The sequence below is a fragment of the Callospermophilus lateralis genome, chromosome 5 (assembly GCF_048772815.1).
Source record: "Callospermophilus lateralis isolate mCalLat2 chromosome 5, mCalLat2.hap1, whole genome shotgun sequence".
NCBI classification, from domain to species: Eukaryota; Metazoa; Chordata; class Mammalia; order Rodentia; family Sciuridae; genus Callospermophilus; species Callospermophilus lateralis.
In genome coordinates, this window is record NC_135309.1 from 12,157,856 (window position 1) to 12,184,612 (window position 26,757).

Sequence of the window (26,757 nt, forward strand, 5' to 3'; positions counted from 1 at the left end):
TCTTGTGTGGTTATTTTGAACAGCCCAGTTAGCCCACTTCCCCTGGAGTGACCCATGAGTGTTTTGGTCATGAACAAAACCCAGCAATTGGAGTCCCTGGGTGGACAAAAAGATCTAAGTGCTTAAGCACCTGGGGAAAAAGCCTCACATGATAGAAAATTAGAATCAGAATTGATGATAAAAGTAATTTTCTTTAAAGAAAAATGTAATATTTGGTGATGCTATTGTGAAAGAGAACTCAAATATTATGTATGAGGTATCCAAGGAGAAATATAAAACAAAAATTGAAGCTAACATTGTAAGTCAGCAAACTTGGAGTTTCAAATAAAAGAGAAAAAATAAAATTATGTCAAGAATAACTTAAAATGTAGAAACTGCTGCAGATGTTTAATAATTTGAAAAAGACTACTTAAAATCTTGAGTTAAATAAGACAAAATTCAAAATATTAAAAGAGAAATAATTAATTTGGAAGACAAAAAATTAAGATAAAATATAATTAATAAATTTGAAAATATAAATGAATAGAAAGAGAAATTCAAACAAAAGTATAATTCAAAATTCTAAACCACATTTCTTGCCTCAGGATACACCAACAGGCCACAGTTTGTGTGCTCACATTAGAATTCTTTGTAGTAAACCATGCCAAACTGAATGAAATTCTTACTGAATCTTGGTTTGGATTTCATTGAGATTTGGGACATTTAGAAGATGTCTATCACTCTTTGGCTTTGGATCCTGCCAGAGGTCCTGGGGCACAAGAACAGCTCCCCTAGGTGCTATGGACATACTGCCACTGGTATTCTTGAGACAGGGTCTTGCTAAGTTGCTCAGGTCCATGCTTAGTTACCCAGGTTTTCCATGAACTTGTGATCCTCCTGCCTCAGCCTCACACTGAAATTACAGGTACGTGCCAACCTGCCCAGCCTTTCCCCCATTTTCAAGTGGAACAGTCTCAGGAACAAGCAGATAAAGGAAGCTGTGGAAACACAAATGCAAAGAGAGTAGTTCTCAGGGAAATTATAAAGCTGCCTGTCAGCATTTGCCTAACTTTACTGTTAAGATATATGATTAGATGAAGGTCTTCAAATCTGGGCTTTACAAGTTACACTGCCTACCCTGGTATCACTTAATTAAGACCCATGAAAGTTTTAATATAATAATTTTGTGATTTACACTATTATTTCTATTCAACCTTCATAAAATGACATTAGGTTGAACTGTAGAAAAAGAGAAAGCAGTAACATATTTAAGACTTACTCCACATATGAGACTACCTGCTGAGCTATGAAACAGCGTCCACATTTTAGCAGTAATACATTTTATTCCAGGCACAAATATAAATAATAAAGACCATTCTGAGTAAAAGGTGTTTTTTCTCTGTGTCCCTCTGCATGAGAGAGGGTACAAATGTATAAATTCAAATGGAAACTCTTGGGAGAGCAGCCAGGAGGTCTCTTGAGGACTCAGAAACTTGACACAGAAAGCACTGACCATACCTGGGGTGCATGGTGGACATGACTCTGAGCATGCTCAGGGATATGCATGGAGCAGATGGGCTGCTGTTGGCTGCCAGGATCAGTATGGCTCCAGCCTCTGCTGAGAAAACCCTGTTTTCACACTGTGCTTGCTGTAGATTAGAGACTTAATGCATCCCTCTAAAGAAAAAGCCCACAGGACAACTGGATTTGCTCCAGCCCTGAGCACAGGCCTCCCACCTCCACAGAGGCCATTGTGCCTACGAGGGGCAGGCCCCAAACTCACTTGCCCCTCACTCTGGAGAGTGTTTGATGAGTGTTGTGTTCATGAGAAGTCTGCAGCTGGCTCTGCCCTGAGCAATGCTGCTGGCCTCTCTGAGGTCCTGAGGATGGGAGGAAAAACAATTCCAATAGTCCAGGGACAGTCCAAGGCCAAGAAGGACAGGATTCCATGGAAGGTCATAGAGCTCCTCTCCCTCCATGGTGAGCACTATGACTCCCGGACCCCTCTGGGGATCCAAGAAGCAGATTCCTCTTCTTCATTATTCTTAACTTTCTTTCCTGATTTCCTAATCATTCCTTCTCATAAATATAAAAACAGAGGAGTCCTTTTTACCTGGGATACCTCACTTGTGGAACACTGCTGATGGATTGAAGAGAAGGTATCTATCTACATCATTCTTTCTCCATTAAACTTCTTTCTAGGCATCTGACTTAGTATTCTTTTATAATGCTTTTTGCATTTTGTACTTTCTTCCTAGACATAGGGAAGGTTATACTAGAAATGATAGATAACCTGTGAAAGCTAGACCGATCATCAGTACACCTGAGATTGTTCTTATTTTAGAAACTACATTGCTCTGATGACCAATGCCAGGTCCTGCTCACTATGTCTCACATGAAATGTCCATAAAGGAGTGGAGGCTGCTGGCCTTGGCCCAGGGTCTGCTGAAGATCATGAATGAGACAAGGAGACGATGCTCACGGGTCATTCTGTGACAGTCCTTCATTAGCTTTCCCTCTGTGGCTCATCATAATCAGAGTTCCTTCCCTGTGCTGGGCTCTGGACCTTAGTTTGGTCTGTACCAATACAAGTACAAAAGGTTAAAGATTCCTTTGTAACTTTTGAATTTTCAGGAATGTAGGATCACCCTTTAGCTATACAATGGTGACCAAGTCAAATACTGAATCCTGTTCCTGGACATTTCCCTTCTTTTCATTGTCCATGGGACTCAAAGTCAAATAAGGTGTATAGACATAATAAGTAATGTTGTCTCTACTGCAGATGAAGTCACTTACATTGTATTCTTTTCCTAGCCTTGGAGTCCCCTGGAACCGTACAGTAACATGCCTGCTTATTGGGTCTTTCAATCTCACAGACCTAGTGGCCTAAAGACCAAGGTTGCCATCATTCCTATGGCTATAGATACATGGTCTTTGTTCTCTCTTTTTCTGGATAAACACAGATTTATTTTCTTCCTTATTTTTTCTTTAGGACGGGCACAAGGTTGGGGATGAATAGTTAAAGACAATATGGAAAATGGCAGCACAATGTGGGGTCAAATGAATGGAGTTCTGCATACAAGGCATATGTTAAGGGCATCTGAGTGGCAAACCATCCCCCATGCAAGGTGTGTGAACAGCAAACCTCTTAACCCATAGGCACAGACCTGGGCATAAGGCATGAGGCCCTGTGTTGCAGTCCCTGTTCTTACTCCAAGGCCTGCTCCTCAATTGGTCACTGCAAAGACAGTTGGCCAAAAATTGTATTGGTGGTGGCATGTAATCTGCTTGGCTACTGCCTGAGTATATATACATGGTAACTGCAAATAAAATCAGACCTGTTTCCTGATTGGTCTCTGGAGGTCTTCAATAGTGACTCCACAGCCACATTCTCCTCTACCCTGTTCTGTGGACCTCCTCACTGGAGAAGAGAGCGACCACAAAGTACAAGAAAAGAAGATTACAAAATAATTGCTTTAATCAGAATATAGACTAACATTCTCAATAAAACCTAGCAAAAAAGTCCAGCAACACATCAGATGGATTATAGACCACATTCATGTGTACTTTCTCCCAGGATGCAAAGAAGCCCCTATAGAAGATCACCATCAAATCCCACATTGTGTTAAAAGAGTGAAGGGAAAAACATCTATCAGTGGACATGGATTTTTTAAATTCTGGTGTAAATATATAATGGACTCTTATCCATTGACTTAAAGAAATAAAATAGTGGTAAATGCTACAATGTGGACTAATTTTGAAAACACCAGGAATAGTTAAGACATAAAAGCAACACATATTGAATTATTCTAGTCAAACAAAAAGTCTAGGACATATAAATTAAAAACTGGAGATTATACACAGTGGTTTCCAGTGACTGTAATTAATGATAAGCAGATATAGTGTGTGTAATATATTAGATGGTTCATTTGAAGAAATAGAAATATTTGGTAACAAGATATAGTTGGATGTTGTGCAATTTTGAAATATAGTATATAACACTGAATTGATAACCATAGACTGTTACCAATGTTAACTTTATATCATGTGGATTTCATCTCAAGGATAAGAAATGATGCTGCTGACCTGGAGATACTGTTAGAGGTTTCCCACTTACAGGTGGGTGGGTGAGAGAGAGTTACCCACCACCCTTAATGTTAACTGATCCCTTGTAAACACCCCTCACTCCCACTAAGGGCAGAGACTAAAACTCACAGTGAGCACCATCAGTCTCTCCTCAGTGTTACTTGATTTCCAATAATGACTTAGGGCTATGCTCAGCAGAGGAGTTACACTGTGATATCCACTGTCCACCCTGGCACATGGCCAGGACCTCTCTCTTGGGCTCAGGAGGGCTGCTGCCTGGTGGTGTGCTCAGGCCTCCTGCTGTCTCTGTAGGCTGAGCTCTGGGCTCCCCGGGGCCCTGCTCCCACTGGCCAGGCATCAGGTTCACATAAAGCAGAGATGACTGAGCTCCCCAAATCCCACATGGTACAGAGCTGGCTGGACTGACCCATCTGGCTGCAGACACAGTGGATGGGAGATGCCAAGGAGAGACAGAGCTCTGCTCCCAGGTCAAAAACGGGCAAAACTCAGGAGTGAGTACTTGGCAATTAGAGTTCAAACTCATCTGAGCCTCATTTTGATGCTGCTCAGCAAATTTTCATCTCATTCATATTGTGAGGTATCCCAGGAAATGCTTGGTTAATAGTGCAAGAATAACAGGCACAGAGAAGTCTTGTAAACAGTGTAGTATTTGCTATATTTTCTACTGCTATATCTATAGAATATAGAATATAAGCTGTCCCCACTTACAAAGGGAAGCACTTGGAGCAGTCTCTCTACATACTTCTGCCGTTAAACATTTTCTAACATTTCCTTATACTTATTTTTTGAACCCTCAAAATATCTGGTCATGGTTTTTTTCTTTTATTTATGTTTTTTGTGTTTTCAAAGGGATTTTCAATAAGAATTTTTCACCCATTAAAGGAGAATGTAGTTCTGAACACTCTAAAAATATGGAGGTCAAACTATAAAAATTAAAGCCTATTTCTTATTTCTCAAAATCTAGGTTCATAAAGTAATAATATTTTGGAGATCTTCAGAATACTCTGAGGACCTATGAAAGTTAGGTGGTGATTCATATATTTACTCTATTACATCCATAGTCTGAAGTTTTCTAGGAGACTCACCCATGAGAAAATTAAGTTAAATTTAGAGAAGTTTTCAAGTTGTAGTTAAACCACATAAGCAAAGAAGGACATCAAATAAGTTGATATAATGCAAAATACTTACTAGAGAAATTACTAAATTCTGTTGCAAAAACAAAAACAGTAAATGGATTAGTATAAAAAAGGTGAAACAAAGAAAATGTCTCAAGTGGTTCTATGTCAGCTTCCAAATCCTAAAAGATAGTTGATTTTCCAACTAATATTTGTCACAAATGGCTGGGGTTGGTCAGCAATCATCCATGAAGTGCCTAGAAGTCAGTATAGAAGTGGGGAAAGCTGTTGGGTTTTTAACATGGAATTATCTCATCACTCATCACATTCTCAATTTGTCATATATATTTACACCTTAGATATTGTATTATTATATTTGTCCTCCAATGGTAACCAATTTATTTTAAAAAACCAATATTTTTTATCTTTTCAAATACTCAATGTCTGAAATACCTGTCACCATATTTATGTCCTTAGTAATATTTGTTGGGCGAGTACTGCTTTAAAGACATCCGATTTGCAAGTGCACTTGACCTCACACCACCCTGCACTGTGTGTGCTACAGCACTGCAGACTGGGCAGAGCCTGCTTGGGAGCTTTTCAGCTGTAAATCAGGGGCATAAAGAAAACCAATCTAAATGAGTAGTCTGAACAATGCCACCAGGTGCTAGGTTATTAACCATTGCACAGGAAGTCATGCACTGCTACTGAAAGGTAAAATGATGGATAATACAAGGTCCCAAATCAAGGAATTTGTACCAATGACTTGGGGTGATGAATATATATTGATTGGCTGAAAGGTTGTATACCATGTTGATTTCTAATACTTAACAAAATTGGAAGAAAAATTAGAGATTATGAAGGTTTCAGAGGAAAGATTCCAGTGGAGTCTCCTTTAAAGCCCAATACCTACTAAAGGGAAAAGGAAATTAATACATCACAGTAAAAAAGTCAGCAGTGAACAAGAGGGTCCCTCAGGATGAATGTCAGGTGTGTGTCAGGAGGAACAGATTCCAGGTAGACTGACCGCTTGAACTTCACACTCACCACCAAATTAACAGCAACCTACCTGAATCTGACCACCCCACCTATTGCCCTGGAAGACACACAGACTTCCAGAAGAGCTCAGGCAGAATGAGAAGGAATGTCTTTTTTATAAGAACATGTGTGGTTAACCTGGCAAGGCACTGAGGAGGACCATGGTTTTCAGAGGGCTGAAAAGATGAAGATGCAGGTAACTCAGGAGTGAACTGATCTGAACTGCTGAAGAAGTGTTGAAACTATGAGCAAAACCTTCCTTTTAGGGTTTACAGCCAGTTTCAGTTTGTGGGATTGTGATGTGGATAAGAAATCAATATAATAGAAGGTGTCACCAAGACTAAGGCAAATTATGTGTTGGACAAAAGAAGCTTCAACTTCATGGTGCTGAACATGAAATAAAAATAGAACAAGGTAAAGGTAGAAGTTAGGTCAATGTCAGCTGGGCTGGTACCAGGAGGTTGAAAAGACCTAACCCTGATCAGTTGGGAGAGGAAAGAGCCTCAGTGGGGGCTGGGACTGGTCTGGCTGAGGTCCTGTGGCCATAAGACAGCACCATGCATGTCCTGGGGGAGCAGCAGGGAGAGTGGGGGACTGCAGGCAAGTCCAAGTGCAGTCAGGTCACCTCAGTTTTCACAACACTGGACCTGTGAGCCTGGGTGGGAAAGTGAATTCTTGAGACGCTTTCCAAATGAGACCAATTTTTTCGTGTTCATGGAGATATATTCTCCACCATTATGAATAGTTCCCTATATATTAAAAAAGTAGAAAGTAATTATTATATGCATTATTAAGGGTGAATACAATGGCACAATAATGTGGAAATTATATTCATGGAATAAATTAAAGGTAAATACATCTGAGAATATTAAAGAATGCACTGTCAGACAGGTGGTCATGCAGAAGAGGGGAAAACCCCTGGAAATGCTCCACATGGGTGTCTCATTAGGTCAGGAAGGTCTGATGGGGAGCTTAGGACAAGCCCTGTAGGTCACACCCAGACCCTGTTCTTTTTTTCTTCCTTTCTCTTCTCTCTTTATCTTCCCAGACAACCAGAATTTCCAGCAAATGGCCAATGTCACCATGGTAACTGAATTTCTCCTCCTGGGCTCTCCTGATGGCTGGGATCTGAGTTTCCTCTATTTCACAGTATTCCCAATGACCTACCTGGGCACCTTATTAGGAAACCTTCTCATTGTCACTGTCACCACTGCTGACAAGCACCTGCACACACCCATGTACTTCTTCCTCAGGAACCTGTCCATCTTGGACATGTGTTACATTTCTATCACTGTCCCCAATGCCTGTGTCAACTCTCTCACTGGCAACAGGGCCATTTCAGTGACTGGCTGTGCAACACAGATCTTCTTGGTCATTTTCTGTGCATTTGTTGAACTTCTGTTTCTCTCCATCATGGCCTGGGACCGCTATGTGGCCATCTGCCAGCCCCTGCAGTACCCCCTCATCATGAACCCTCAGATTTGTGTCCGCATGACCTTGGCTTCCCTGCTAAGTGGTCTGCTGTATGCAGGTGTGCACACAGGGAACACATTCCGGCTGTCCTACTGCCAGTCAAACGTGGTCCACCAGTTCTTCTGTGATGTCCCCTCTCTGCTGAGGCTCTCCTGCTCTGACACCACCAGCAACATGGTCCTCCTTCTTGTCTCTGCTGTGGCAGTTGGTGGGGGATCCTTTGGTATAATAATCATGTCATATTTTCACATATTTTCTACTGTGCTGAAATTTCCCACCAGAGCCCCAGGGAAGGCCTTCTCTACCTGCACCCCTCACATCCTCGTGTTTTCCCTATTCCTTAGTTCTGGCTCAGGTGTGTACCTGAGGTCCTCAGCAACCTCTGACACCCTCCAGGACATGGTTCTCTCTGCCTTCTACACAATGGTTCCTCCCTTCCTGAATCCTCTCATCTACAGTCTCAGGAACAAACAGGTAAAGGATGCTGTGGGGAGAGTAATGGGACACAGTTGTTCTCAGGGAAATGATAAAGATGTGTTATCATAATATTACTGAGTGGAGTCAATGAGATTAAGGGATCTTCCTATGTGGGCTTTACAGGTTACACTGCCTACCCTAAAGTCACCTTATTATAAGCTACGTTATTTCATAAATTCATTTTTTATGATTTAACATATCATTTCCATGGATCCTTCATGAAATGTGTAATTTTATTAATGCATGTAAAATATAAATATAATTCAGTGTGTTTTCTGAAATCATTTGTAAATATATACATTACAGTTTCATTATATATAAACAGTACCTGTTTCAGTTGCTGTCACAGAGGAAAGCTTTACAAATAAAACATGGAGATAACACATAGCCGAATAGTCTGCTCTTGCAGAGAGAAATGGAAAGTGTATTTTAAGCACTGTGATACATAATTGTGTCAGTTTAATATGAAAGTCAAATCCTAAAGAAGATTTTACCAAATACTTAGAGATCATCACAATAATATTTCTCTCCATCTGGAATATGAAAAAGGAAGACACTCTTTGTCCGTGAAGTAAACAGAGAGTGATGGTTACCACCCCCTTTGTCCCTCTGTCAAATATGTCCTCTGGGGAAGAGCACCTGCCTTCCTCAGGCACTTTGGCTGCCAGGATTTTAGTATGTCCACGAGTGACCCAGTGTCAGGGAGCTAATTTGGGGGTTGAGTTGAGGTCAGCCTTCTGATCATTCCTCCCGCAATGTCTGTAATGTCTATGGGGATGTGTCCTGCCTGAAATGACCAAAGATGGAATGTAAGTGTCTGACCAAAGAGTGTGTCTTCCGTCGACTCCAAAATTCCCCCCAGTTTCCTGGAATTTGGAAAGCAACCCTGTCTCTGTCTTGTGGCTATCTTTATGTTGTTTCTGCTGTTGTTTTCAGCAGGGTTGAACCCAAGGGGCCAGCCCCAGCCCTTTTTCTGTTTAATCACAGAAAACAGGGTCTGGCTAAGTTGTTCAGGTACATTCTAAGTTGCTGAGGCTGGCTTAGAAATTAAGATTCTCATTCCTCAGAATCCTGAGCCACTGGGATTGCAGGTGTACACCCCTGAGCCCACTTATGGCAACACGTCATCTCACACAGATATTCCTCTCCAAACATTTTAGTGTCCTCCCTGGCATATGTTTTGCTAATCATTAATTATAACTGACATAGGCTCAAAGTCAAGTTACCTAGGAATGCTTATATAACAAAATGAGCCAAATTGCTTATGCAATATCACAATCATTATATTAAATTCCAAATTTTAAAAAACAATTTTGTTCACCAGTACACTATTAGGATAAAAGTGGAGAAAAGCATAAGTGTATTTATTACCAAGGAAAATAAAAAATCTTCAATATGTGTGATTAATTATCTAAGGCATTACTTAAAGTCTGCCAACAAGGGAATACTTGTAATAGGAACCAGAGAAATGCCCAGCACTGGCTGATGCAGGTAATCTTGATCTGCTGTAATATATCCAACCAGAACACAAGCTCCACCCACACACTGTGTCCCAGAGCTTCTGGTTCTCACTGCTACAATGTTCTCTTCTAGAACAGAAGGACCTTCAGGGAACCCAAGATGAATTCTGCCAACTCCATCTTTACATGCATTTTCTCTGCAACAAAACTAACTGAATCACAACCACCAGTTCTATTGAGAGGTGTCCATTTGATACACACCTTTGGGCATTTAATTATGTTTTATATTGAAAGGCTGATGGTAAAGGAGATGAAAAAAGGAAATATTGATATAAGGATACCATGATATCTCACATATTACATCAAATAATGCAAAACCTCTAAGTGTGTGGATGTGCAGATGTGGTATATTCTGCAGAATTTGGCAAAAGCATTTACTTTGGGTACTAGTTGTGAATCCAGGGAACAATTTTTTATAGTAATATTAATTATGTCAAAGATATATTTTGGTAAGCCAGGTTTTCTGAAATATCATGTCTCCCCTTATAAGGACACTATATTTAGGAGTCCTTGGTAGAGCCTTTTTTTGTGTTTCTGTTTGTCAGTGCTTTATAGAATCAAAACTATGGAAGACAAAGACTTAGCACAGCCAATAGTTAGAAATCTTTTGAGAGTTTAGCTACCAAAAAGACACAGTAACTTAATTTAAAGAGTGTTTTAAGGTAGTATCCAAGACTGAGACTATTTTGCCAGAAGCAATAGACTTTTCCAAGTTTTATAAAGGCTTTAGAATGTTTATATCAATACTATAGACATATAGCATTTTAAGAAAGAATTTGTTTATATTAATAAAGTTAGATACCAGATTTGATCAGAATTTTAAAGTGGTCATTTAAAACTAATGCCAAGGAAGGTGTAGTTGTAAAGAGATGGCAGTCCCTTACAGATGGTAAATATTTCACAAAGAGACTAGGAAAGAAACTGAAGGAATGTAAGGAATATGCAAGACCACACACCTTGCAGACTCAAAGATATATAAGGGAAAATTCCCTTGAGAAGTGTCTTAGGGGCACCCTGCTTGCACAGGGGGCCCAGGAAATTATCTTTCCATGCTCAGCAAGGAAGATATCAGAGACCACCATGGTAGTAATTTCAGGGACCCAACAATGGTGTGATCTGGCAGCAGGCTTTATCATCATTTGTGTGGTGCTTGCTCTGCAGGAATGCAGGGTGCTCAAGGAAAAAGGTTCTGGAGGCTTCCACCATCATTTCAAAAAAGTGTCTGAGAAGCCAGGCAAACTATAACAGGGCATGAGGTCCTACAGGCTGCCCCTAACAGGGTAATAAGTGAAGTTGTGAAGGTGAAGCCAAAGTTGGAATAATACCCAGAAATTAACAGATGCAATACAAAGAACTCTTAGCCAAGAAAAACTGCTATCTGAAAAGATGGTCAAAGCAAAGTAGAGCCCTTGGGCTCTGCAACTGGGAATTTTAAAAAGGCAGGAATTTGCAAGTGAAAAGCCAGCCTCTACCTGAGAGCAAAGCCTGTCCAAGGAAGGGGGCACAACCTTGGAAAGATCTGCAGAGCACTCCTAGGCCAATACCCACCCTGCTGATTTTTTATCTACAAATAACAGGAGAGATCTGCTGTGCCAGGTTTCTGATTCAGTCAGGCTAGGTGGGAACCCATAACAACCCCCTAGCAGCCACCAATCAGCATGAGACAGGGAAATACCTAGGATGCCAGATGACCCCCAGTAGTTTATGGTGGGGTGTTGGGAAACCATGTAGTTCAGCACATACTCTGGGCTTGGGGCCTCTCAGTGACACCAGTTGCTGTGTGCACAAGCTAGTTTTCAATAAACACCTCTTTGCTGCTTACATCGATCTTGATCTCTGGTGGTCTTTTGGGGGTCCTGAATTCTAGCATAACATAAGCCCTTTGAATTTGCCTTCAGTTTCAGGTGAGAATGTGGACTTGGAATTTTTGGCGGCACTGTAACTGACCCTTGGAGATGGACTAAGTTGATTTTGTGTTGTGGAATGGACATGAGATTAAAGGACCAGCAGTGAATGTTATGGGTGGAATGTGAGGGTGTTTCACAAAAGTTCCGGAGTTGAGGCAGGAAATTTCAAAGGTCAAATAATGGGTGGTGAGAGCTACAAGCTATTTAGTCTATTCTGGTTTGCATAATGTGACTGTGTAGTAGCTTCAGATATGTGGGAACATTGCTGGAGGAGATGGGACACAGAGTTAGCCCTGGAACTATTCATCTTCCTGCATCACCTTTCCCTTTCCCTGTCTTTGCTTCCATGGAGCCATAAATTGAGCAGCTTTCATCTGCTGTGTCCTTCCCCAATGTGCCTTCACCATGGGCACAAAGCCATGGAATTGGCCAATTATGGAATAAAACTCTGAACCCATGAGCTGAAATATGCTTTGGCTCATCATACGTAGTATTTGTTTATTGTGGGTTTTTTGTTTCTTTGTTTTTTTGTTATGAAGGCATTTTGGTCACCACAATGCAAAGCTGATTGACACAATTATTCAACATCATCATAGAGAATGCAGAATGTGAACCAGAAATATCAAGGATAGCAAAACATATAAGAACCAATAAATCAGTCACATTATGTTAAGAGAAAGAAGAAGGATATGTCCACAAATGGATATGCTGATTAAAATATTTCTGCCATATACATATAATAATGTTACCACTGTTGACAGGTGATGAGTTCTTGCTTCCCCAATGTTGAAGAATAACACCAGAGAAGCACACTGAGGCAAGGTCAGAGTGGAAAGTAGAAGTTTATTAAAGGACAGCATAAAAGACTTATCCCAGAAGAAGAAGGGGACCCAAGAGATGGAATACGTTGAAGGGAAATGTGCTCCACTTATTATAGTTTTCAGTGATGGAATGTAGGTGGGAAGGCCCCAGGTGGGCCAAAGAAGTGATCTGGGCAGGAAGGACTTCTGTGTCAGCATCTTCAAGTTTGCTGGGGGCTGTTCATTAACACTTCTTTGGCATGGGCTCTGGTCTTGAGCTTTTCCAGGACTTCATTAACATTCCAAGAGTTGTTTAACTTTTCCCAGAATTCATTCTCAACATGGCCTCCATTTTAGATCTTACTCGATATTAGACCTGATTTACCTAACTACACTGACTACCTAACTTTAAATCTGACTTCAAGAACAACAAATCATTCATCCTAAAGGAATAATCAAATGATACATGCTACGCGGTAAATCAATTTTGAAAATATTAGGCTAAGTTAAACCAGAAAAAAATAGCATATATTGAATGAGTCTATTTATATGAAGTTTCAGAAATATATAAATTCAAAGATACAGTATATACCTAGTATTTTCCAGTGACAGCAAGCAGGAATAAGGACAGTGTGTGTAATGGATTCTGTGGGTCATCTGAACTAATAACAGGACTACAGGACAAGATAGTGTCAAAAGTTGTGCAATTGTGAAGTGTGGTAAATAACACTGAATAGTAACTGTGAACTGTTACAAACGTTAATTTTATGTCATGTGGATTTCATCTCAGAGTAAGAGACTTTGCTGCTGAACTTCAGAGAGTGTTAGATGTTTCCCACTTACATGTTGGGGAGTGTGAGAGTTGCCCACCACCCTCAGTGTTAATTGATCCCCATAAACACCCCTAACTCACACTGAGGTGGAGGAGGGCAGAGATGAAAACACAAAGAGAAACATCAGTCTCTCCTCAGTTTTACTCAATTTTCAATAATGACTTAGGGTGATGCCCAGCAGAGGAGTTCCACTGTGTCATCCACTGTCCATGCTAGCATGTGGCCATGTCCTCTCTCCTGGGCTCTGGAGGTGTTGCTGCGTGGTGATGTGCTCAGGCCTCCTGCTGTCGCTGCAGGCTGAGCTCTGGGCTCCCTGGGACCCTGCTCTCACTGGCCAGGCACCAGGTTCACACAAAGCAGAGATGATTGAGGTTCCCACATCACTCATGGCACTGTGCTGGCTGGACAGATCCATGCTGGCTGCAGACACAGTTGATGGGAGACACCAAGGAGAGACATAGTTTGCTCCCATGTAGAGAACTCAGGAGTGAGTATTTGGCAGAGTTCAAATGCATCTGAACCTCATTTTTATTTTGCTCAGCAATTGCAATATCATCCAGAGAATCATCTAGCCCAGGGAATGAATTAAGAGTTAAATCTGTGTTGAATAGCAGGCACAGACAGGTCTTGTAAACATTGTAGTGTCTGCTAGGATTTCAGGTACTTGAGTAGTAATACCTCTCGAGTGTGATGAGTGCACAGTGTTTGCACACGTCATGCTGCCTCTTATGGGTTTGAAATTCTTCTTTTCAAATTTCTTTTACTTACCAGAAACTTAGAAAATATACAGAATTATCTGCACAGATTAGAGAGGTGACAAAGAAATATATTCTGATTAAGGAAACATGGGGTCAGAATGCCAAATATTTTGCAGGTGACAGGTAGATAGATGAAAATTCATTGATGCAAATGACATACATTCATAATTTTCAGTAGCTGTGGGAAATAAAAACATGCAACATTCTATGCAGTTTTTATTAAAGCTTTTAAAATTCATCAATCTCAACCTTTTTGAATTCATCAATCTCAGCTTTTACTGATCAGTTATGTCCTCCTTTTTAATAATTTTTTTACATTTTATACTAAAGGTATATCAGGTGTGATGAGGATATGTGTCCAGTGGTAAATATATTAAAAAAGAGTGGTGTAGTCTTTGGAAGCACATTGTGAAGGCCAGGATGTGATAAGTGCCTCTCAGCATTCCTCAGTGACTGATCAACAGTGCTAAACCATAATTGCTAATACAAAAAACTATGATTTAGAAAATGATTAATTCCTGTCACTTACAACCCAAGCAATGCTTTGCATTTTTACTTGTAATCTGTTTCCCATATACTTCCTTATTTTAAGCACTATCAAAAGAAATACCCAAAGGGAAAAATCTTTCAGAGGTGGTCATGCAGGAGAGGAGGTGGGCAACCCTGGAAATGCTCTGCATGGAGTCTCAGGAGGTCAGGGGAGGACTTATGGGTGTAGCTGAGGACAAGCCCTGCAGGTCACACCCAGACCCTGGGCTGCAGACCTCCACACCTGCACTGGGAGGTACACTCTGTTCAGAAATGAGTAAACATATCAGAAAACCAAGAGTGACCTTTCTTATATTTCAAAATATAAGAAAACATTTTGGAAATGAATATGTAAAGTAATTGTATTAATTATTCTTTGCTTCCTCTCTATTATCTCCTTATCTTCTCAGGAAAATGAGAATTTTCAGTAAATGGCCAATTTCACCAGGGTAACTGAATTTGTCCTTTTCTGTCCTCCTTATGGTTGGAATCTGAGTTTCCTCTATTTTACAGTATTCCCAATGACCTACCTGGGTACCTTGTTAGGAAAACTTCTCATAACCACTCTCACCACTGCTTACCAGAACCTACAAATGCCTATGTAAGGATAGTATAAGGAGTTAAATCAAAGGACACATACAGGAGGTAAAAGATCACTTCAATAAAAACTTAGAGATTGTGAAAAAAGCAAAAATCCTTGAAATGAAGTAATCAATAGACCTAATTATAATCTCAATTGAAAGCATCACCAACAGACTAGACCATTTGGAATACAGAACCTTGGACAATGAAGACAAAATATATAATCTTGAGTGTAGAGTTGACCATGCAGAGAAGATGGTAAGAAACCATCAACAGGACATCCAGGAATTATGGGATAACATGAAAAGACCAAATGTAAGAGTTATCAGAATAGATGAAGAAGCAGTAATACAAACCAAAGGAATGCACACTCTTTTCAATTATATAGTAGCAGAAATTTTCCCAAACCTAAAGAATGAAATGGAAAATCAAATACAAAAAGCTCACAAGACCCCAAATACACAAAATTACAGCAGATCCTCACCAAGACACATTATAATGAGAATGACTAACACATAGAATAAAGATAAAATCTTAAAGTCCATGAGAGGAAAAAAAAACAAATTATATATAGGGGGAAACCAATTCAAATCTCAACTGATTTCTCAACCCAGACTCTCAAAGCTAAGACATCCTGTAATATAATATATTTCAAGCTCTGAAAATTATTAGATACCAATCAAGAATTTTATTTCCAACAAAATTTGGGTTTCAGATTTAAAGATGAAATTAAAACCTTCCATGACAAATAAAAATTAAAAGAATTCACAACTAGAAAGCATAAACTATAGAATATTCTCAACAAAATATTCCATGAGGATGAAGTGAAAATAAAAGTGAAAACCAGTAAAGGGAGGATCTACACTAAAGGAATATTTAACCAAAGGAGAAACTAAGTCAAATTAAAAACCAGAAGTCAGTCAAAATGACAGGGAAAACAAATCATCTCAATAATAACCTTGAATCTTAACAGTCTAAACTCAGCAATCAAAAGACATAGAGTGGCAGATTGGATTAAAAAGCAAGAACCAACAATATGCTGTCTTCAAGAGAGTCACCCCATGGGCAAAGACATCCACAGGCTGAAAGTGAAAGGATGGGAAAAACTTATCATCATATGGATTTCAACAAACACCTAGGAGTTTCCATTCTCATCTCAGAAAAAGTAGACTTCAAACCAAAGCTAGTCAGAAGAGACAAAGAAGGATAGTCCATACTTGTCAAGGGAACTTATATTTATAAGTTTTATGTATTCAGCAAGACATAAAACTTATAAATATTTATGCCCCAAACAATGGAGCATCTACATACATCAAACAAACCCTTCTCAATTTCAAGAATCAAATAGACCATAACACAATAACACTGGGTGACCTCTCTCACTATTGGACAGATCTTCCAAACAAAAACTAAATAAAGAAACTATAAAACTATATAATACAATCAATAATTCAGACTTAACAGACATATATAGAATATTCCATCCATCAACAGGCAAATATACTTTCTTCTCAGCAACACATGGCTCCTTCTCTAAAATAGACCATATCTTATGCCACAAAGCAACTCTTAGTAAATACAAAACAACAACAATAAGAATAGCAGAGATAATACCCTAAATTCTATCAGATAACAATGGAATTAAATGAGAAATAAATGAAAAAGTAAAAAATTAAAGTTTCTTTAACAAATGGAGACTAAGTAATACAAAATTGAATGATGAATGGATACTAGAAGAAATCAAGGATGAAATAAAAAATTCTTAGAGGTAAATGAGAACACTGATATAACATAACAAAATCTCTGGGACACTATGAAGGCAGTATTAAGAGGAAATTTATTGCATTGAGCTCATTCATTAAAAGAATAAAAAGTCAACAAATAAATTACCTAACATTACACCTCAAATCCCTAGAAAAATAAGAACTAATCAACACCAAAAGCAAAGGAAGACAGGAAATAATTAAAATTATAGCTGAAATCAATGAAATCGAAACAAAAGAAACAATTGAAAAATTGACAAAACAAAAAGTTGGTGGTTCCTTGAAAAAAAAATAGATAAAACCCTAGCCATGCTAATGAAGAGAAAAGGAGAGAAAATTCAAATTACTAAAATACAAGATGAAGAAGGAAATATCACAATAGACATGTCTGAAATACAGAAGAGAATTAGAAACTATTTTGAAAATTTATAATCCAATAAAATAGAAAATATAGAAGAAATTAACAAATTTCTAGAGACATATGACCTACCCAAACTGAAGGAGGAGGTCACACACAATATAAAGAGATCAGTTTCAAGTAATGAAATAGAAAATGTCATCAAAAACCTACCAACTTAGAAAAGCCCAGGACTAGAGAGATTCTTAGCTGAATTCTACAAGACCTTCAAAGAAGAATTAATACCAATACTCCTCAAATTATTTTATGAAATAGAAATAGAGGGAACACTTCCAAACTCATTCTATGAGGCCAATATCACCCTGATTCCAAAATCAGACAAAAACACACCAAGGAAAGAAAACTTTAGAACAATATCTCTAATAACATATATGTAAAAATTCTCAATAAAATTCTGGCAAATCAAATAAAAAATATATTAAAAAGATAGTGCACCACGATGAAATGGGGTTCGTCCCAGGAATACAAAATTGGTTCAACATTTGGGAATCAATAAATGTAATCCATCATATCAATATGATCATCTCAATAGATGTAGAAAAAGAATTTGATAAATGATAGCACCCCTTCATGTTCAAAACTCAAGAGATTTCTAACTATTGCCTGTGCTAAGTCTTTGTCTTCCATAGTTTTGATTCTACAAAACAGTGACAAACAGAAACACACACACAAAAAGGCTCTACCAAGGACTCCTAAATATAGTGTCCTTATAAGGGGAGACCTGATATTTCAGAAAATCTGGCTTACCAAAATATAACTTTGACATAATTAATATTACTATAAAAAATTGTTTCCTGGATTCACAACTAGTACCCAAAGTAAATGCTTTTGCCAAATTCTGCAGAATTTCCATACCACATCCACACACTTAGAGGGTTTTGCATTATTTGATGTAATATGTGAGATATTATGGTATCCTTATATCAATATTTCCTTTTTTCGTCTCCTTTACCATCAGCCTTTCAATATAAAACATAATTAAATGTCTAAAAGTGTGTTTCAAATGGACAACTCTCAATAGGACTGGTGGTTGCAATTCAATATCTTTCCAATTTTATCCATTAAATTTAAACTTCATTTACATGGCCACCTCAACTCATGAAAAACTCATGAATTAAGATTCAGTAAGCTTTTGTTGTAGAGGAAATGTGTGTAAAGGTGGAGTTCGCATATATAATTGTGTGTAGAATTCATCTGGGGTACTCCTTTTACTCTAGCAGGGAACATTGGAGCATTGAGGACCTGAAGATATGGACACAGTGTGTGGACGGAGCTTGTGTGGATCATGTTACAGCAGATCAAGGCTTTCTGCATCAGCCAGTGCTGGGGTGCTCACTGGTTCCCATTACAAGTACTCCCTTGTCTGCACAAATTAAGAAATGCTTTAGATAATTAATTGCACTTATTTAAGCTTTTTATTTTATTTAGTAATAAATGCATTAACACTTTTCTCCATTTTTTTCCTACTAGTGTACTTGTAAACAAAATTGTTTTTTTTTAAATTTGGAATTTAATATAATGATTGTGATATTGCATAAGAAATTTGGCGCATTTTGAATATAAGCATTCCTAGGTAACTTGACATTGATCCTATGTCAGTTATAATTAATGGTTAGCAAAGCATATGCCAGGGAAGACACTAAAATGATTGGAGAGGAATATCTGTGTGAGATGATGTGTTGCCACAAGCGGGCTCAGGGGTGTACATCTGCAATCCCAGTGGCTCAGGACTCTGAGGAATGAGAATCTCAGGTTCTAAGCCAGTCTCAGCAACTTAGAATGTACCTGAACAACTTAGCCAGACCCTGTTTTCTGTGATTAAATAGAAAAAAAGGGCTGGGGCTGGGCCCTTGGGTTCAACCCTGCTGAAAACAATAGCAATAACAACTTAAAGACGGCCACAAGACAGATACAGGGTTGCTTTCCAAATTCCAGGAAACTGGGGGGAATTTTGGAGTCCACAGAAGACACACTCTAGGTCAGACACTTAAACATTCCGTCTTTGGTCATTATCAGGCATGACACATCACCATAGACATTACAGAATAAACCCTGGGGAAGGAACAATCAGAAGGCTGACCTCAACTCAATCCCCAAATTAGCTCCCTGACACTGGGTCACTCGTGGACATACTAAAATCCTGGCAGCCGATGTACCTGAGGAAGGCAGGTGCTCTTCCCTAGTGGACATATTTGACTATGGGATAAAGTGGGTGGTAACTATCACTCTGTTTACTTCATGGACAAAGAGTGTCTTCCTTTTTCATATTCCAGATGGAGAAAAATATTATTGTGATTATCTCTAAGTATTTGGTAAAAAGTTCTTTAGGATTTGACTTTCATATGTTTTCAAATTAAACTGACACAATTATGTATTGTTATGGTTAAAGCTTCATCCCAGGATTTCATAAACTGACTTCCAGACCACTCACTTATAATTGATCAAGCCTTTATTGAAGCACACCGGTGGCAGCTGACCAGAACATAAAGCTGTTCCCCTGATCAGCCCAGAACAATTGCAAGGGCACTCCTTATAAGCCTGAAAACTGCAAAAGGGATGTTCAGGGGGTCTAGCCAATGCAAGCAAGCCAGGTTACAGAAGCGGGACAGTGCAGTCAAGCAGAGGGAAGCCTAACCAATCACAGTTAGCCCAGTCACACCAGTTACAGAAACAGAGCCCCGTTACCCAAGTGGTTAAAATCTGCTTTACATTTCTCTGTGCAAGAACAGGCTATTTGACTATATGTTATCTCCATGTTTTATTTGTAAATCTTTCCTCTGTGACAGCATCTGAAACAGGTACTTTTTATATATAATGAAAATTTATATATTTACAAATGATTTCAGAAAACACAGTGAATTATATTTATATTTTAAATACATTAATAAAGTTACACATTTTATGAAGGATCCATGGAAATGATATGGTAAATTACAAAAATATACCTTATAAAATAACTCAGCTTCTAATGATGTAATAGAACGGTAGACAGTGTAACTTGTAAAGCTCAAATATAAAGAGTATTGTATCTAATTAAGAACCATGATCAATGAAATTAAGATGATTCTGAAATGCAATCTTTATCATTTCCCAGAGAACAACTGTCTTTGCATTACTCTCCTCACAGCTTCCTTTACCTGTTTGTTCCTGAGACTGTAGATGAGAGGATTCAAGAAGGGAGGTACCATGGTATAAAAGGCAGAGAGAAGTAGGTCCTGGAGTGTGTCAGAGGTTGCTGAAGGCTTCAGGTACACACCTGCACCAGAACTGAGGAACAGGGAAAACACGAGGATGTGAGGGGTGCAGGTAGAGAAGGCCTTCCCTGGGGCTCTGGTGGGAAATTTCAGCACAGCAGCAAATATGCGAATATATGACATGGCAATAAAAGTAAAGCAACCACCACCAACTGCCACAGCCAAAACAAAAAGAATGACCATGTTGCTGGTGGTGTCAGAGCAGGAGAGCCTCAGCAGAGAGGGGACGTCACAGAAGAACTGGTGGACCACATTTGACTGGCAGAAGGACAGCCAGAATGTGTTCCCAGTGTGCACACCTGCATACAGCAGACCACTGAGCAGGGAAGCCAGGGTCATGCGGACACAAATCTGAGGGTTCATGATGACGGGGTACTGGAGAGGCTGGCAGATGGCCACATAGCGGTCCCAGGCCATGATGGAGAGAAACAGAAGTTCAACACATGCACAGAAAATGACCAGGAAAATCTGTGTTGCAAGGCCAGCCACTGAAATGGCCCTGTTGCCAGTGAGAGAGTTGACACAGGCATTGGGGACAGTGATGGAAATGTAGCACATGTCCAAGATGGGCAGGTTCCTGAGGAAGAAGTACATGGGTGTGTGTAGGTGCTGGTCAGCAGTGGTGACAGTGACAATGAGAAGGTTTCCTAACAAGGTACCCAGGTAGGTCATTGGGAATACTGTGAAATAGAGGAAACTCAGATGCCAACCATCAGGAGAGGCCAGGAGGAGAAATTCAGTTACCATGGTGGAATTGGCCATTTGCTGGAAATTCTAGTTGTCTGGGAAGATAAATAGATGAGAGATAGAAAGGAAAAAATAAAAACATGATTAATACAATTGCTTGGGGCTGGGGTTGTTGCTCAGTCATACAGCACTTGTCTAGCATATGTTAAAAAACATCCATTGACAATGACAATTATTTGAAAAAATACAATTATTTTATATATTCTTGTTCAAAGTATTTCTTCTATTTCTGTTGCTTTCCTGCAGAGGAAAGTCACTCTTGGTTTTCTGATATGTTTACTCATTTCTGAGCAAAGTGCACCTCCCAGGGCAGGTGTGAAGGTCTGCAGCCCAGAGTCTGGTCGTGACCTGCAGGGCATGTCCTCAGCTCTCCATCAGGCCTCCCCTGACACCTGAGACTCACATGTGGATCATTTTCAGGGGTTTTCCCCTCTTCTCCTGCATGGACACCTGTCTGACAGTGCATTCTTTAATATTCTCAGATTTATTTACCTTTAATTTATTCCTTGGATATAATTTCCACATTATTTTGCCATTATATCCACAATTAATAATTGAATAATTACTTTTTTACTTTTTTAATAAAAGGAAAATATTCATAATGGTGGAGAACATATCTCCATAAACACACACACAAAAAAAAAAACTGGGCTCTTTTGGAAAGTGTCTCAAGAATTCACTTTCCCACCCAGGCTCACAGGTTCAGTGTTGTGAAAACTGAGGTGACCTGACTGCACTTGGGCTTGCCTGCAGTCCCCCACTCTCACTGCTGCTCCCCAGGACAAGCATGATGCTGTCTTATGGCCACAGGACCTCAGCCAGACCAGTCCCAGCCCCCACTGAGGCTTTTTCCTCTCCAACTGAGCAGCATAAGGTCTTTTCAACCTCCTGGTCCCAGCCCAGCTGACACTGACCTAACTTCTACTTTTACCTTGTTCTATTTTTTTTTCCATGTTCAGCACCATGAAGTTGAAGCTTCTTTTGTCCAACACATAATTTGCCTTAGTCTTGGTGACACCTTCTATTATATTGCTTTCTTATCCATGTTACAATCCCACAAACTGAAACTAGCTGTAAACCCTAAAAGGAAGGTTTGTTTGAACACTTCTGTAGCAGTTCAGACCCGTTCACTCCGAGTCACCTGCATCTTCATCTCCTCAGCCCTCTGCAAACTGGGGTCCTCCTCAGCCCCTTGCCAGGTTAACCACACATGCTCTTAGAAAAAAAGACCTTCCTTCTCATCCTGCCTGGGCTCCTCTGGAAGTGTGTGTGTCTCCCAGAGAAATAGGTGGGTGGTCAGACTCAGCTAGGTTGCTGCTAATTTGGTGGTGAGTGTGAAGTTCAAGGGGTCAGTCTAGCTGCAATCTGTTCCTCCTGGCACACACATGACATTCAGCCTGAGGGACCCTCTTGTTCACTGCTGACTTTTTACTGTGATGTATTAATTTCCTTTTCCCTTTAGTAGGTATTGGGCTTTAAAAGAGACTCCACTGGAATTCTTTCCTCTGAAACCTTCTTTATAATCTCTAATTTTTCTTCCAATTTTGTTGAGTGTTAATAATCAACGTGGTATACCACTTTTTAGCCAATCAATATATATTCATCACCCCAAGTCACTGGTGCAAATTCCTTGATTTGGGATCTTGTATTATCCATCATTTTACCTTTCAGTAGCAGTGCATGACTTCCTGTGCAGTGGTTAATAACCTAGCGCCTGGTTCATTGTTCAGACCACTCACTTAGACTGGAAGACAAACCATTAGAAAGCTGACATCAATTCATGACCATAATCAAAGACTGGCCCCTCTCATGGCCAAAGAAGCAAAAAGCTGCTGTTCCCTGTGGAAAGTTGTGAATGTTGGGACACAGGGTGCATTAACAATTGCCCTCTCTTTAATTCACAGAAAGGAGTCTATTCTTCTTGCCTGGTCCAGATGGAGAAAAATATTACTGTTAAATTCTCTACATTTTGGCTATAATTTCTTTAGGATTTGATTTTATATATATTTTAAAAGTAAGTAAATTGACACAATTATGGATTACAGTGATTACAAGTAGGTTCTACACTGTTCTGAATAAGAGCAAATTATGTAAGAATAAGCTATCTCCAGATTTGATAGCTAGAGTTTTCTTTGGTGTCAGTATTTGATATAGGGAATTGATATATGGGATGATTCTTTAAAATATATAACCACAACTGATTTCAGCAAATACATTAAATTATATTTAATCATTAAAAGATGCATTGATGAAATTACACATTCTATTATGGGTCCATGGAAATGATACGGTAAGTCACAGAAATATACCTTATGAAATAACTCAGCTTCTAACAATGTAATACAAAGGTAGACACTATAACTTGTAAAGTTCAAACATGAAGAGTATTGTATCTAAATAAGAACCATGATCCATGAAATTAGGATGAAGCTGAAAGGCATATTCATAATTTCCCTGAGAACAACTCTCTTCCCATTACTCTCCTCACAGCTTCCTTTACCTGTTTGTTCCTGAGACTGTATATGAGAGGATTCAGGAAGGGAGGAACCATGGTGTAAAAGGCAGAGAGATTCAGGATCTGGAGTGTGTCAGAGGTTGCTGAGGACCTCAGGTACACACCTGTGCAAGAACTGAGGAAGACGGACACCACGAGGATGTGAGGGGTGCAGGTGGATAAGGCCTTCCCTGGGGCTCTGGTGGGAAATTTCAGCACAGCAGAAAATATGGAAATATATGACATGGCGATAAAAAGGAAGCAACCACCATAAATGTCCACAGAAGGAACAAGAATATGGACTTTGTTGCTGGTGGTATCAGAGCAGGAGAGCCTCAGGAGATAGGGGACATCACAGAAGAACTGAGGGACCACGTTTGACTGGTAAATGGACAGCCAGAATGTGTTCCCTTGTCACACCTCCATACAGCAGACCACTGAACAGGGAAGCCAGGGTCATGCGGACACAAATCTGAGGGTTCATGATGAGGGGGTACTGGAGGCGCTGGCAGATGGTCACATTGCAGTCCCAGGCCATGACAGAGAGAATCAAATCTCTACCTATGCACAAAGAGACCAAGAAGATCTGTGTTGCACAGCCATTCACTGAAATGACCCAGTTGAGAGTGAGAGAGTTGACACAGGCACTGAGGACAGTGATGGAAATGAAGCACATGTCCAAGATGGACAGGTTCCTGTGGAAGAAGTACATGGGTGAATGCAGATTCTGGTCAGCAGTGGTGACAATGATGATGAGAAGGTTGCCTAACAAGGTACCCAGGTAGGTAATTGGGAATACTGTGAAATAAAGGAAATTCAGATCCCGGGCATCAGGAGAGCCCAGGAGGAGAAATTCAGTTACCATGGTGGCATTGGCCATTTGCTGCATACCCTAAAAAGAATGTTTTGCTCATAGTTATAGCACTCCTGCAGCACCTCAGACTGGTTCAATCCTTTGTCACCAAAATTATTATCTCCTTAGCCCTCTGCAACCTGGGTCCGCCTCAGCACCTTGCCAAGTTAACCATACTCACCCTTGGAAAAGAAACCTACCTGATGAGCCTGCTTGGGCTCCTCTAAAAATGTGAATGTCCCCCAAGGTCATTATTGGGTCGCCAGACTCGTGAACATTACTGTTAATTTCACAGTGTAGGTGACGTTCAAGGGGTCCTACTTAGTCTACCTGCAATCTTTTGCTAGTCCCATCCACCATTCCTCCCTGACACAAACCCAAACTCACATTTCAGTGACCTCCTTGTTCACACCATATCCTGGATCTTGTTGACAGAGCCCCTTTTCTACCAAGTCATAATTGATTTAATTTTCACCATTAGTATATACTGCTCTTTAAAGAGACTGAAATGCAACTTTTTCTCTGAGACCCTTTTTTAGCCTCTAATTTTTCTTATACATTTCTGTTAGTGTTAGAAGTTGACATGTTATTTTACCTTTTAGTAAATCTATATGTACTAATCACCAAAATCACTGGTATAGAAATTCCTTGATTTTGGACCTTGTATCATTCATCTTTTTATTCTCTTAGTAGAAAGTAAGTGACTTCATGCATAGTAGTTAATGAAAAATGCAATGTAACACAATTGTCTAACTGCTAACATGATCTAAGTTTCTTTATTCCACTAATTTATAAGTGAATACATTCTAAATCAGTGATGTCCTTTCTTCACTTCTGTAAGAAATACAGTGTGTTCATTTGAAATAACATACCCCACAACTGTGCAGAAAGAAAGGTTGTTTCAAAGCAGGCAATCTTGACAAATATTTACTAATGATTTATAATATGGGAAAATCTGCTGCAGATACTGAGTTTTAGTAAAAGATTGTTTTTTAAAAGAACGTGATTTGAGTACTGTGAAGCAAAAAATAAAATGGTACATATATAAAATTCAAATTAATATGAATAATTCTGAATGTGATATATGATGATACTAACTAATAAGGAAATCTGCCAGATGTTTTACCCTTTAATCTGGGTTCCAGGAGTTACAGGAGCTCATGTTGATCACCCCAGGACATCCTGTCACAAACAGATGGGATGTCAACATGGGTTCAAATCCAGAAGGTGTATAGGACTACAGAGACATTTTCTTTCTTTATTATTGTTTTCTAAAGTAAGCCAAATACTGCCTTTCCTTCTCCAATAGAACTTAGCACATTCTCCACAAACCAGCTTGAATTACATTAACTTAATTGATGTCCTCCTTTGTGTGATTTAGCTATGGTTTGATAAATTCTTCTGAATTTGACTTTCTTTTTTCATGTATCAGTCTTCAAAAACTTCCATTTATGGAGCACAAATCCAAAGTCATGTGTATAGATACAATAAAATAAATATACAAAGCACCATCTATTTTTTACAGAAGGCCTCAAATAATTTCAGTTAATTCTAAACATAGGATGTCTTTCTAAACCTGCATTTTAAAAATAAAAGTATGGCTTAGGTTGCATAGATTGACCTTAATATTTTGGTGTGATTCAATACTACATTCTTATTTAAGGGGCAAAAATGCCTATAGAGAATTCTCTCATAAAGACAATAAGATGAAGGTGTAAATAACAGAAAGGGTTGGTAGAAGTGAGAGTCAGCAAAATGTGTGTGAGGAGAACTAGCATGTTTTAACTCCAGGAACATGAAGAGGAACTACCCAAGTTCTTTCTCTGTAAGTGGTAAAAGCTGAGAGTTTTCTCTTTTTAATTTCTCTTGATAGTGTTTCAAATAATGATTTGTATAATAAATAGAGCACTTCAAAACTGCAAATATTATTTGGTTTGGAAGACACAAAATAAAGTATTTTCTAAATTATATTTTCCATATTAGGAATTATTGATTAGTGTCTCTGATAAGCCATTAAAATGCTAAGTCACATATATTCTGAAAATAAAAATATGCTTCCAAATGTTGCACAACATTATTTTTATATTTATATCACTGAACACACACATCCT

At 39.2% G+C, this 26,757-nt stretch overlaps 2 protein-coding genes across 2 annotated transcripts; one reads left to right on the forward strand and one right to left on the reverse strand.

The window, feature by feature from the left end:
- Nucleotides 1-7,322: 7,322 nt before the first annotated feature.
- Nucleotides 7,323-8,258, forward strand: LOC143641740 (olfactory receptor 14C36-like). Its single transcript, XM_077109522.1, has one exon. It carries the CDS (start codon nt 7,323-7,325, stop codon nt 8,256-8,258), a length of 936 nt encoding a protein of 311 aa, XP_076965637.1.
- Nucleotides 8,259-20,381: 12,123 nt separating this feature from the next.
- LOC143641741 (olfactory receptor 14C36-like) lies at nt 20,382-21,314 on the reverse strand. The gene has a single exon (XM_077109523.1). The coding sequence runs from the start codon at nt 21,312-21,314 to the stop codon at nt 20,382-20,384; it is 933 nt and encodes a 310-aa protein (XP_076965638.1).
- Nucleotides 21,315-26,757: the final 5,443 nt, after the last annotated feature.